General features: G+C 39.7%; 2 protein-coding genes across 11 annotated transcripts in view; both read left to right on the forward strand.

Annotated features, from left to right (window-relative positions):
• Positions 1-14,795, forward strand: part of PMS1 (PMS1 homolog 1, mismatch repair system component) — a 106,161-nt gene that overhangs the window by 8,459 nt on the left and 82,907 nt on the right. For all 10 annotated transcript variants that reach the window (XR_013960553.1, XR_013960554.1, XR_013960555.1 and 7 more), the window contains exon 4: positions 8,421-8,523. Coding sequence is in view for 7 of the 10 variants with exons in the window: in XM_080667304.1 (XP_080523430.1) it covers positions 8,421-8,523 (103 nt within the window). In the remaining 3 variants the exon portion in view is untranslated. The remainder of the gene's footprint in view (positions 1-8,420; positions 8,524-14,795) is intronic.
• On the forward strand, positions 13,469-14,651 carry LOC308248525 (keratin, type I cytoskeletal 18-like; the record flags this gene model as incomplete). Its single annotated transcript, XM_080668639.1, is given in 2 exon segments — positions 13,469-13,555; positions 13,557-14,651. Coding segments are annotated over 2 exon segments (1,182 nt in total).

Here is a 14,795-nt window from a genome sequence, read left to right on the forward strand (position 1 = left end):
TTTTTGACATTTCTTATGGTTCTAGGGGCCTCATAGAAATATATATTGTGACATAATTATGCATTTCAGTTCTCTATTATATGTTTTAAAACTTTATTTGCCATTTTTTCATATCACTTCGTATTATTATTATCTTTTTAAACAACTTCTTAGTGATTTCTTTCTCAGTACTTCACCTGTCCTTTCGTTCTTTTATTTTTCTCTTTCATGGTGCCATGTTCTTTGAAAGCTTGTTTAGAGCAAGTTAATGGCCTTTTAGGCTTCCTCCACATGAATAGGAGTTCACTTTTTGAATAATAAGAATTGTATGTCACGGGGGGGGGGGGGGGGGGGCGTCACGATTTTAGAGATGCTTAGGAGGGGCGTGGCCAAAAAAAGATTGGGAAGCACTGAGGTGGAGTTGAGAGTGGCCAGCATTGCTCTTTAGCATAGAGGACTATGAGCCCGTGCTTAGAAGCCCGGTGTTCAAACATCGCCAACGGAGGGAAGACCTTGTCATTCCTTAAGTGCACGCTGCTTAAAACTTCTGTCCCAAAACCAGCACAGCCCCTGCTTCTGCTATTTTTCTCAGCACTTCCTTTATCTAAAGTTCACTGAGTCTCCAAAGTGTAGGGCAGAGTGACTTACAATTGGGCATTGCCCATCATTTTCCCCAGAGACTGTATATGGGAACCTAGAGCCCTAGGATCTTGCAGGAAACCTTATAAAGTGGGGTGGGATTTGTACCAGAGAACTTCTGAAGCTCCCAGTACTACTACTATTGTTTAAGTTCTCAGTGGCTATTTTAGAAATCATATAGTTTGTTTGATAACATAAGTGTTTGATTTTTTTAGCTGTTGTCCAAATTTGGCAGGTAGTCTTTAAGCTTTGTTTTGGCAGAGTATTGTTGAAAAATATATAATTTAGTGTTTCATTGTTTTTTGAGGTGTGTGTAACCTTTCAGAAGGGAAATCAGTCATTACTAGCTCTGTCTGCTAGGTGGCAGCACTGTCCTTACACATAGGCCCTGTGATTTAACCACTCGGCACTGCCGTTCTGATTTTAGGTAGCTGTTTTGCAAGCCCTTATCCAGTAGCACTCTTTCTTTTTTCTTTATTTGATTACTTGAACCTACTTGAAATCTGTTTATCATTTTGTCTTTTGTTTCATTTTTTGAGGCATTTGAATGCCTTGAATATAAATACTTAAATAAATTTGCTCATCAGAATTACAAAAGGAGTAAAAGAATTGTCAAAGTATCACAGTAATAGAAAATCATAAACTTATACACATGCACACACACATCACAATGAAGTTTTACACATGTGTACTCCAGATCCAGATTTAGACCATTGTCGGCACTCCTGAAAGTTCTTTAATGCCCCCTCCCAGGCTGCACTCCTCAAAGTAATCGCTATTCTGACCTATATCAACATAGTTCTACCTGTTTTTCAACTTGATCTAAATGAAATCTTACCGTGTGTATTATTTTTGCCACAGATTTTTTGCTGTGGTTGTGCCTGAAAGCCAAAGGAAATACAGAACTTTGGTGGTGGTAGTAATAGACCCTGGTCACTCCCCAGATCTCCCTGTCAGGACTGAGCACTGATTCTCCCACTCCCGAGAGCGCTGGTGACTGAGTGCTCACAGCAGAGTCTCCCTCTGAGGCTGCCCTTACCTCAGCGGAGGAGCGTTACCTACACCACGCAGGGCACTGCGTCAGTGCCTGGTTGACAAGGGGCTGTAGGGGCCCTGTTTCAGCTCACAGCTCCACCTGCCCTGCTGTCTGCTCCGGACTGCCCGAGAGCCCCACCAAGGCCTGTGACTGGCACAGCCCCGCTTCTCTTTCTGCCTGCCCCCCCCCCCCCGAAGGTCATCCTGGAAGCACTCCTAATAAATGTCCTTCTCACTAGTCTCCATCTCAGTCTGCTTCGTGTGTAAGCCACCCTACAGCGAGGCTTCATAATACTGATAAGGAAACAGGTCTTGGGAAGACCAAATGCCAGTTCTCACCCCAACTTCAAAACACAGTCTAATAACCAGTCAGCTGATTTCGTTGTCTGGATGCAGCGTGCCGTGCAAAGAAGTTTACTTCAGAGGAACTGTGCGTAGAGCAGTAAATGGAACATGAAAATTGCAGCCTCTTTAGGGATACGTAGTGTGTTGATGGTGAAACCAATAATTTAGTTCCAATATCATCTTCCCAGTGCTGAGTTTTCCACAGTAGGTCATGCTGCCTTCTTTATTAGGGTGGTTAAAAAGGCATTTATAAGTGTAAAAGTATCTCATCTATACTAATAAAAGGGTAATATGCTAATTAGACCGGATAGACCGGACATCCTTCCGGAGAAAGCCTCGGTGGCAGGGCCAAGGCAGAGGCGGTTAGGGGCGATCAGGCAGGCAGGCAGAGCAGTTAGGGGCGATCAGGCTGGCAGGGGAGAGCAGTTAGGGGCAATCAGGCCAGCAGGGGAGAGCGGTTAGGGGCGATCAGGCCAGCAGGGGAGAGCGGTTAGGGGCGATCAGGCCAGCAGATGGAGGGGTTAGGGGCGATCAGGCCAGCAGGCGGAGGGGTTAGGGGCGATCAGGCCAGCAGGCGGAGGGGTTAGGGGCAATCAGGCCGGTGGGGGAGAGCAGTTAGGGGTGATCAGGCAGGCCGGGGAGCAGTTAGGGGCAATCAGGCAGGCAGGCAGAGACGGTTAGGGGCGATCAGGCAGGCAGGCAGAGTAGTTTAGGGGCGATCAGGCAGGCAGGCAGGCAGGCAGAGTGGTTAGGGTTGATCAGGCAGGCAGGCGAGCAGTTAGGGTTGATCAGGCAGGCAGGCCAGCGGTTAGGATCTACCGGTCCTGGATTGTGAGAGGGTGCAGGCCAGGCTGAGGGACACCCCTCCTTCCCCCTCCCCCCCCCCCACGAATTCCGGGCCTCTAGTATTTAAATAATAAATATCCCAGGCCTGCAGTGGTAAGCTCAAAAGATAGGTTATCAAGGAGAAGTCAAGTTGAAACTTACGTGGGAAGGTTTTGAATAATGTTTCAGAAATTTCAGAAATACAGAAAACAATAGATGCTTGTTAAGGTCAATTACATTTAAAAACAAATGAAGTTATTCCGGAAGACTTAATGATTGCTTTTGGGGTGGGGGGAAATCGCTTCTTAAATTTAATGAATATTCTTCACCACTCAGAATTAAAGTTTCATTTATAGAAGTTGCATATTTATTTTAAGGCTCCAATTTATTTTGAAAAATTTTGGATAGAGATTGCAGTTATTATTATATTATTGCAGAAATTGTAGATTTTGTTATTTTATCTGCCAAACTAACTGATGCAGTTAATTTTAAAGTCATACAGTTGTAAATGATCTCGGGCTCATTAGATTGATAATACAGGGTGAGGCAAAACTAGATTTACAGTTGTGAGTATGTGAAAGAGGGTTTATTCTTGTATTATTATTTATTAATTACTGCTGTTTTCCATATGAACCAGAAACTTACTTTTGCCCATCCTGTATGTAATTAGGTTAATGTTTTGCACAACATTAAACAGCTATTTCCCAAAACTCCAGTTTTTGACATTTTTTGTTAGATTGTTTTAAGGATGTTAATAATTTTAGCCCTGGCCGGGTGGCTCAGTTGGTTGGAGCATTGTCCTGTACACCAAAAAGATAGTTGGTTAGATTCCCGGTCAGGAAATCATACCTAGGTTGTGAGTTCGATTCCTGGATGGGGCATGTACGGGAGGCAACCGATTGATGTTTCTCCCTTACATCAATGTTTCTCTCTCCCTCTCCTCCCCTTCTCCTTCTCCTCACCCTTCTTCTCTTCTCTCTCTAAAATCAATAAACATATCCTCGGGTGAAAATAAAAAATAAAAATAATATGTTAATTTTAGTTATAGAAAGAAAAAAGTATACTTTCAGCAAAATTGGCTGGAGAAATTTAAAATACATCTAATTCTATATTCTTTACGCACTTTAAAAGAATGGGCAGTTTTTTAGTTTGTCAATAATAAAAGGACTTTCAATCTTAGAATTAAACAGTCCAAAGGAGTAAAACGTTCTCTTTATATCTACAGAACATCCTATTGGTATTTTCAAATGTATTACTGATTCCATAACCATTAATGTATCAATGACTGGCACAAATTGACTGATAATGATTTTCTTTAAATGATATCATCAAGCATAACTTCTCTTGAAATTCATTATTGTTTGTAGAGTAGTAATTTTGGTATATTGGTCATTTCTCAATGTTAAATTTCTGGTCCTAATTACTAAGCATACCAAATAGAATGAGCTAGAGAGTGAAAATCCTGTTTTGACCTGTTCATACAATTTTTATGAAGACCGTATATATTGTTCCTGTAACATAATAAAACATAAGTATTATATTTCTTTATAAGTAGATATTTTACATGCATTATATTAAAAATGGTCTTTTTTCCCTCCAAAGAAATGTTTAAGAAACTCATACAAGTTTTTTTTAAACTGGATTTTAAAATGGAGGCTAAATTATACCTCAGTTTTAGGAAGAGTACAGAACAGTTTTGTTTTCTTAAAATCAGAACAAACCCTGAACTAGGAATCAGAAACCAAGTGTTTGAATAAGAGACTTGTTTGGCCAAAGGCATGAAACAGGTTAACTTTCTGAGTGCCTTTTTATTTTTTAAGCTATAAAGTGATGGTGATGATTTGAGGGTCCAAGGAAATAATGCATATTGAAGGGTCTTGAATATTGTCATGTGCCATTCAGTGGAAGTTCTTTTTCTCTGGTCTTGAGTGTGGAAAGTGGTATCAGCTGTATCATATGGGAGATGATAGCGTAAGTCTTCCTCATTCCCTTGTTGGCAAGCAGTGTTTCACATCAACTTGCAAAGTTTATGCAAACTCCTCAATATTTTGGGGAAATCCTTCCTAAAATTTTATAGCCATTCCTAGGGAAATTCCTTCTAATTTTCACCAAAGGCCTTTATTATGTTCCATAAATTCATGTTTTTCCTTTTGGTTTTCCCTCAGAAGAATTAGAATTGCCAGCCATGCTCTGCATAATACTCATGTGTATTGATTTATCCAGCCAACATTTCTTAAAGAAGTTACAGTGTGCTGGGTATTATTCTTATGTGTCAAGTTCACCAAACATAATTTTGTGATGAGCTAATATGGGATCTGTAGACTGTTACAGTTTTATATTACATTAAACCTCCATGGCTTACAGGAGACAGAATGGAAGCGAAGCTGTTCTGTGTTGAAGACGGAAGTTGAGACTCCCTTCTCGTGGGCCCACTTAGCTGTAAACGGCTGGAGAAAGCCCCTGCTCTCATCCTGATGACTCCTGCCTCCTGCTCCACAGTGTAGGCACCTTCTGTGTCCTTTCGAGCCATGGCAGTAGAGCTTTAGTTAGAACAGGCACAGGAATTTTTGAAGATTCTGCCTCTAAAAACAACCTCCTCACAGGTAGTAGAACCCTGTTGAAAATGAAAACGAGGCAAGATCTGCCTGTTGCTTTCCTCCCACAGTGAGTGAAGTATGTGGGAGAGGGTTCTGACATCAGTGCTTATATTAGCGTACAGCTCTGCACGGCAGGCAGGCACACTCACACACAGAGGGAGAAAGACATGTCAGTCATCCAGGCAAAGCCCACCTTTCAGCTGAATTACGAGGATCATTAACTTTAGTTTTCAGACCCATGTTCTTGTGTGGCATTCTTCCAAAAGTTAGTAAAAACAAATAAAACCAAACTTTATGACATAATTACTTAAATGAATTTTTGTCAAGGGAGGATTTCTTTGCATGAATTACCAGGATATATTCTAAGTATTTAATTTACATTTTATCTAAAACATTGAGAAAAATTGTGCTTATCTAAACTGTAAATGATTTTTTGTAACTTTAGCTTTGTAATAGTACTATAATTTCTTGAAATTCCGTAACTGAGCCAGAATTAGTTTTTAATAACTGGTAAGTAATAAACCGCTAAAGTCCTCTAAGAACTTCTCAAACTTCTCCTTTTATAATAAACGTCTTTTAAAATTATTTGAATAAATTTTTAAATTTCTTTTATTAACACCACTAGATTCATTCACTGCCACAGTTCCTCAGTATCTCCGGTAAGAGGCACCAGTAATAATTTGTAATATTCAAGAGCTTCTGAGGCGGAGTTACTGCGGGTCCAAATGCTAGCTGCTGGACTGCTCACACATTCTGAACCTGTGCCTGGTCCAAGAAAAGGGTTCTTGCCCAGGACACAGGGTCATGTGATGAAATGAACTCTTGAAATACAATTCCTTCCTCTGAAGAACACACTGTATTTCATGAATTTGTGAAACATGCTTATACGTTTTATCCTTCACTGTCTTCAGTAGTGAACTGCAGAGTATTTCCTATTGAAATAATTTTTCAGAGTACCCTGCACATTCTAATTTTTTAAATGTTAATGTTGGAAATAATATTGTGTTCTATTTTTTTACTTTAACATAAATGTTACATTATGACCTCTTAGGTCCTATTTTGCCTTTTAGTACTTCAATTTATTCATCTAGGCTGGAGTATACTTACTATTTATTCATTTATGTTTTGAAGATGAACAAGATAAGATCTGTGAAGTACTTTGACGTAGTTGAAGCAAAACCCGTGTAACCTTATAAAGTATTAGCATCATCTTCATCTTATCATCACCCTCCCCTTGAAGATGATAGTGTAATTTATTCAGGACTGTCTAGCAAGCCACTGGCAGAGTTAGGACTAGAACTCAGAGTTCCAGCGCTGCCTTTGCTCAGTGACACCAACTTTAAGGTCAGGTGGCTAGCTCTTTGGAGAATAGAAATAGAATTCAGTTGACCTTGGCATTTTGGAGAAGTGGTTGGTTAAATGTAGAATTGTTTTTAAAGGGACAATCATAGAGTAATTAGAGACAAAGAAAATCTCTAGCAGTGTGTCTATTTTGACAGACTTTACTAGAAGAAATCACTTTGGGGCACAGTGGAGTTGTGACGTAGCAGGAAAACTAAGATTAATTATCAGGAAAATTTTTAAATTATACAACTTTTGAACCATGGACTATATTTTTGGAAGAAGTAAAATAATGGCGTTAGATGATTAGAGAACAGTTATCACAGAAGTAGCAGCTTTGGAGCACTTCCCCACGTCGGGATTTTGTAGCTATCACCCTCATAGAGAAGCTAGCAGACTGAACTAGTAGGACAGCTAGAGAAGCTGTCCTGTTTTCGCTGTGACTTTGCAATTGCTCGCAGGATACCCACACGTGCCACAGAGCCGTGTGGCCTACAGTACATCAGTGCGTGGCTAGTACAGGGTGACAGAACCATCAGATGTAGACTCAGCTGGACCTAGTTGACTTCTAGCAGCGGACCTGGATCTTCGTGGCTTTTTCCTTAATTATATAGATTTATCTATATATATAAAAGTCTAATGTGCAAATTGTTCCCTCAGGCGTTCGATTGCTCACTGTGATGTGTGCTGACCACTAGGGGGCAGCTCAGAATGAAGGAAGGCCCCGGCCGGTAGCCAGAAGGCCCCAATTGGCCCTGACTGCTGGCCAGGCCTAGGGATCCTGCCCGTGCACAAATTCTGTGCCCTGGGCCTCTAGTTTTAAGATAATCAGCCGTGCTCAGTCTAAGGATGGCCAAGAAAGATTGCTTCTAGTTTTGGGTTGGCCTTGTTCACCAGAAGTGTGAGGAGGCTACCCTTCTGAATCCACCTGCTTTACTTGCCAGCATCCCCACTCCCCACCTGTAGCATTTTCTGGCCGGGATATGGTTTGCTGTCGTTATACTCGCCTACTAATCTCACGAGATAGGTACACAGAAAGCTGAGCGAGAGTGCAGACCTTCTTAAGTTTATGTTTCTATGACTGTAACATCTTAGGAAATGTTTCATACTGAATTAAATCCTTTTTTATACTTATATGTTTTAATGCTAATTTTTTTTTATTTGATAAAAATTTTACATTTACACAGTGAGTTCAAAGCTTGGGTTTAAGAACCAATTGGCCATACATATGTGTGTTGATTTGTTTTTATTCTTTTGAACCATTAACTTGAAATACAGAAGTGCAGGAAATGATCACTATACAAAAGGATTATTTACCAACAAAAACAAATTTTCTTAATGCATTTGAAGTATTTCATTTTACAGGCGTAAGTCACATAATACATATAATAAAAGTAGCCGTTTCATGTATTATGATTTAAATTATTGTTTTATGTAGAGCAAAATATTAAAAAATGAATAATTTAACATAAAAATTTATAAACTGACCTATTATTAGTGTAACTCTAAGGAATATTATAAAAGAAGTGGTCATAAGAATTTATTAAGTAAAACTCCTTTCAATCTTAAGTGAATATATGATAATTATTTTAAATATGGCTTGAGAATGAGCCCTCTGCAAAAATCATAATTTCATTAGATTTTTTTTTTTAATTCCAGGTTTTAATTACAACTCGGACAGCTGCTGATAATTTTAGCACCCAGTATGTTTTAGATGGCAGTGGCCACATAATTTCTCAAAAACCTTCACATCTTGGTCAAGGTAAGAGAGTAGCTTTGTAACATGCTTTGTCTTTTCTGTCCTAATAGTTTAGTTTTTAAAAATTCTTGCTCCTAAAATTTAAATATATTGATTGCTTTGGGTTTGGGCCTGATAATAGGTACTTAACTTCCAAGTGAACAGTCAGCCTGTCCTTTAGCCACCAGTCTCCTACATACTTAGAATTGGTCTCTTGCACATAGAGGAACTATGTGAAAGACTTCAGACAACAACATGGATTAGTTACTCCTCTGTAAAATGGTCAGAGCGTTGTTTTACTCTTGCTGGATTACTATTGACTCTTTTATACATGAAGGATAATATTTTATTGAAATGCCTAAAACATTATTGATTTAGTAATCAAACTAACAAACCATACCCTCAAGGTATGATTAAACCAGTAACTTAAAATATATTTATTTACAGAGATCATAAAAAATGTGCACAGTAGATAGAATAGTGTTCCCATCACTGTTTCAGCAATTATCAACTCATTACTAATGTTTCATCTAATACCTCACCCACTGCCTCCCTTTTTGTATTATTTAAATCAAGTAAATATATTAATTATTGCTATTGGTCATTTAGGGTTGTTTTGTTTTTATTTATTTATTTTCTTTATTGATTAAGGTATTATATATGTCTCCTTATCCCTCTATTGCCCCCCCCACCTCCCTGCTCATGCCCTCACCCCCCTAGTGTCTGTGTCCATTGCTTATGCTTATATGCATGCATACAAGTCCTTTGTTTGATCTCTCCCCTTTTACCCCCACCCTCCCCTGCCTTCCCTCTGAGGTTTGACTGGTTTGATGGATGCTTCCCTGTCTCTGGATCTGTTTTTGTTCATCAGTTTATGTTGCTCATTATATTCCACAAATGAGTGAGATCATGTGATATTTATCTTTCTCCAAATGACTTATTTCGCTTAGCATAATGCTCTCCAGGTCCCTCCATGCTGTTGCAAATGGTAAGAATTCCTTCTTTTTAACCTCAGCATAGTATTCCATTGTGTAGATGTACCACAGGTTTTTAATCCACTCATCTGCTGATGGGCACTTAGGCTGTTTCCAAATCTTAGCTATTGTAAATTGTGCCGCTATGAACATAGGGGTGCATGTATCCTTTCTGATTGGTGTTTCTGGTTTCTTGGGATATATTCCTAGAAGTGGGATTACTGGGTCAAATGGGAGTTCCATTTTTAGTTTTTTGAGGAAACTCCATACTGTTCTCCACAGTGGCTGCACCAGTCTGCATTCCCACCAGCAGTGCACGAGGGTTCCTTTTTCTCCGCATCCTCGCCAGCACTTGTCATTTGTTGATTTGTTGATAATAGCCATTCTGACAGGTGTGAGGTGGTACCTCATGGTTGTTTTGATTTGCATCTCTCAGATGATTAGTGACTTTGAGCATGTTTTCATATGTCTCTTGGCCTTCCTTATGTCTTCTTTCGAAAAGTATCTATTTAGGTCCGTTGCCCATTTTTTGAATGGGTTGTTTATCTTCCTTTTGTTAAGTTGTATGAGTTCCCTATAAATTTTGGAAATTAAACCCTTATCAGAGATTAATTTGCAATTAACATTGGCAAATATGTTCTCCCATGCAGTGGGCTTTCTTGTTGTTTTGTTGATGGTTTCTTTTGCTGTGCAGAAGCCTTTTATTTTGATGTAGTCCCATTTGTTTATTTTCTCTTTAGTTTCCATTGCCCTAGGAGCTGTATCGGTAAAGATACTGCTTCAGCATATGTCTGAGATTTTGCTGCCTGTGGATTCCTCTAAAATTTTTATGGTTTCACATCTTACGTTTAAGTCCTTTATCCGTTTTGAGTTTATTTTTGTGTATGGTGTAAGTTGGTGGTCTAGTTTCATGTTTTTAGTGTTTTATACACTTACATAATTTCATTGTATTTTAATTGACATCTTGTGTTTCTAAGTACCTCTACTATTTACTTCTGGGGGGTAAATAATCTCTCTAGGCTTGTGTTTCACATATCTTCTTAATCTTTTTCACACTGCTGACTTCTAATAGGATGCTTAAAGTTGAGAGGTCAACATTAAAGGTATGACCTCTTTAGAGTCATGTCCAAAGGAATTGTTAGATCTGAAGAGGGACTTGTGTTTTTGTTGTTGTTTGCCCTTCTTCTCCAATTTGTATTGTAAATTCATTTGTAATTTTGTGGTCCCTCCCTATAATTTATCAGTCTTTCTTTTTGTGGTTTCTTTCTTCCAGATTTTTTATTTGTTTGTTTGTTTGTTTTATTTCAGAGAGGAAGGGAGAGAGAGATAGAAACATCAATGATGAGAGAGAATCATGGATTGGCTGCTTCTTGCACGCCCCCTACGGGGGGGGGATAGAGCTCACAACCTGGGCATGTGCCCTTGACTGGAATCGAATCCAGGACCCTTCAGTCTCCAGGCCGATGCTCTATCCACTGAGCCAAACCACCTAGGGCTCTTCCCTCCAGTTTTAATGTTAAATTATTGGATTTATTTTTTCAAATGCCTTGTCTTTCTTCATTGAAATTTATTTTCTTGTACCTTAACACCGATGCCAAATTCTCTCATTCTTTCTTTTTTTATAAGTCTCCAATTAGTTACTGTTAGTTTTGCCCATTAAAAATTAACCTTTTTGTATATACATGGAATTAATAGAAACTCTTAAGAAAACACACTAACATTTTTCTTTTGTTTTTAGATTAGGACAAAGAGAAGGCCTTTTAAAATATGGTTCCTCTCCAGAAATGCTCTGACCCCAGTTCTTAGAAGTTCAAATTAGGAAACCATTAGGAGTTATTTGAGTGGCTGTCCAGTAGAGTACTTTAAAGTAATCTAGTCACCTTTTAAAACTTAAATGTATTTATTTTTATCTTACTAGTAGCCAGTCTAATCTGGATGGCCATGACTTTGCATCACTCATATTTCTCATGCTTTCCTGTATTCATCTCCATGAGAACTATGAAATAACAGTTCTTAAATATGGAAACCTTCGGATCTTTGCCTCTTTCTGATTGATTTTTCTTTTCTTGCTGACCCACATCTCCTACTTTTAGTGAGATCAGGTATGCATAGTAAGGAATTTCTACAGTCAATTAATGAACCTGATCTTTCGCAATATTTCTTTCACCTTAAGAAACAACATACTTGGAAAGTCAGTAGTTGCGAAACTAGTAGTAATTGCCTTTCATATATCGCTTTTTTCTCCTAATTACAGTTTATTGGCTAGGAAAACAGCACAAAAAACAAGCTTATTGAAATCCACAAACACTTTCAAAAGCATTTTACATTTATATTGCCTTAGTGCTGATAGTTTTTGGGTGATTGAATCACGGACTCACATTTCACCACCAGCTGTCATTCAGCTTCCATTTAAATATTTTCTGTGTAAGATAAAACTACAGTCAACCATCCTAATTAATACCTGTGCATTTAGGGTTCTCATGGATTAATTTCTGCTGTGGTGTAACAGCCTTACTTAGTAGGTGCTCCTCATATCATCTAATAGGATGGCACCTGGAGATAACTGTAGATGCAGGGACAGATTACAATTGCATCTTTTTTAAGCACTGGAAAATTTGTTACCCCTTTAAGAAATGTATTTTAAAATGTTTAAAAATAGTTTACTGGAGATTCCAGTTCTGGTATAGGTATTTGTTTTATGGATTAATTTAGCCATTTAAAATTATTTATGTGTTTAACAGTATGCCATTTAAAATTACCCTTACCTTCTGTTTACTTTTAAGACATTTAAAAAATTAATAAGAAATATAAAATTAAATCTTCAGCTTTTAAATTGTTTTACCAAGTACTCTGACTAAATTATTTGTTTTAGTCATATCTTTTTTGTCATTCTATTATACTTCATATATTATACTTTTATTCTCTTTACTCTAGATCAGTGGTCAGCAAACCACGGCTCGCAAGCCACATGCGGCTCGCGAGCCGCGGTTTGTCGCTCTGTTGACTAATGAGTTTGCCAACCACTGCTCTAGATACTCAGTATTAAGCTTCTAAATTTATTTACCCTTCTAGAAAAATTCTTTTAACACTTTTTAATGCTTCTTCTGCCTTAGGAATTTCTCACATGTCCAAAGTAGTGTATTTAAAGTACTCTGATCAGGATATTTCTTTTCCCTACCCTGTTATTAGAGTAGAGCATCATGTTTTTTGTAAATCGCAGCTGTGTGTGATTGTGCATATATTGAAAGATTTTTTAAATTTGAGAATGGAATTTTATTAAATAGTTTAAGGAAACTGATATATGCAACAATCATACCTCTTTACATTAGGAACATAAATCACTGCCTATGTAAGTGGCATACCATAGGCATCATGTAAAAATATAACAGGAAGCATGTCACAGGCTGCACTTTGATTCTGGTGTTTGTAGAATGTGCTAAGTTAGAGAGCTGAGCAGCTCTCTTGTAAAATATGATAGTACACTAGGGCCTCCTCCCATTGGCCAGGATTACTTGGTACTTTTTGTTTAAGGCTATGTATTTCATTTGGAATCAGCAAAGATTTTATCATTAAGTTTTATTGCAACACAATTCCTGGCTTATTGGTAATTTTCAGTTTACTCTGAGAATATTTTTAGCTGCTAAAGCAATTATTTATCAATTAACATGTATCAGGTATATTGTAGTCTCTGATATGTAACATATATTTAGCATATTTTTTTTCTTTCATAAACGTTTTGCCCTACTGATTTCTCCCTGCCTTCTTCCCTCACACCATCTATTCACAGCTACAGTATATGCCCTTATATTTGTCACAGGAACTCACTAGTGGAGAACACAGATGAGTAAATAAGTAATGACAGTACAGAATAGCCACCAGCTGCCAAGAGGAAAGTTAGCAAAATTTTCAGAAAAGAACATCTGAATTTGAAAAGGGTAGGTCAGGGCTGCCGCTTGAACGTGACTCTCGGCTTCTCGCTTTTCTCCCTGGACCACATGAGCTTCAGCACCCACTCCAGCTTCTCCTCAAACTATCGGACCCTGGGCTCCGTGCAAGCACCCAGCTACCGGGTCCGGCCTGGCTGCGGGGATGGCCAGGGGTCTGGCGGGCGTAGGGAGTATCCAGAGCGAGGAGGAGACGATTCAATGCCTGAATGACTGCCTGGCCTCCTACCTGGAGAGGGTGAGAAGCCTGGAAGCTGATAATCGGAGACTGGAGATCAAAACCCGGGAACACCTGGAGAAGGGACCCCAGGTCAGAGACTGGGGGCATTATTTCAAGACCATCGAGGACCTGAGGGCTCAGATCTTTGCAACTTCTGTGGACAATGCCCGCATCGTTCTACAGATTGACAATGCCTGTCTTGCTGCTGATGACTTCAGAGTCAAGTATGAGACAGAGCTAGCCATGCGCCAGTCTGTGGAGAGTGACATCAATGGGCTCCGAAAGGTCATTGATGATACCAGTACCACTCGGCTGCAGCTGGAGACAGAGATCGAGGCTCTCGAGGAGCTGATCTTCATGAAGAAGAACCACGAGGAGGAAGTAAATGGTCTACAAAACCAGATTGCCAACTCTGGGTTGACTGTGGAGTTGGATGCCCCCAAATCTCAGGACCTCAGCAAGATCATGGTGGACATCCGGGCCCAGTATGACAAGCTGGCTCGGAAGAACAGAGAGGAGCTAGACAAGTACTGGTCCCAACAGATTGAGGAGAGCACCACAGTAGTCACCTCACAGTCCACTGAGGTACGAGATGCTGAGACGGCACTCACAGAGCTGAGATGTACGGTCCAGTCCTTGGAGATCGACCTGGACTCCATGAGAAATCTGAGGGCCAGCCTGGAGAGCAGCCTGCAGGAGGTGGAGACGCGCTCTGCCACGCAGATGGAACAGCTCAGCGGGATCCTACTGCACCTGGAGTCAGAGCTAGCCCAGGCCCGGGCTGAGGGGCAGCGCCAGACCCAGGAGTATGAGACCCTGCTGAACATCAAGGTCAAGCTGGAGTCTGAGATCGCCACCTACCGCCACCTGCTGGAAGAAGGGGAGGACCTCAGCCTTAGTGATGCCCTGGACAGCAGCCTCTCCATGCAATCCATCCAAAAGACCACCACTCGCAAAATTGTGGATGGCAGAGTAGTGTCTGAGGTCAACGATACCAAAGTTCTAAGGCGTTAAAGGCAGCAGAAGTGGGGTGTCCCTTGGGGAGGGGCAGGAGGCCAATAAAAAGTTCAGAGATCATTGAACATTAAAAAAAGAAAAAAAAAAAAGAAAATGGTAGGTCAGAAGGGATGGCAGTATAACTTTTCAGCAAGATGGATG

Source organism: Plecotus auritus (assembly GCF_963455305.1).
Source record: "Plecotus auritus genome assembly, chromosome: 5".
NCBI classification, from domain to species: Eukaryota; Metazoa; Chordata; class Mammalia; order Chiroptera; family Vespertilionidae; genus Plecotus; species Plecotus auritus.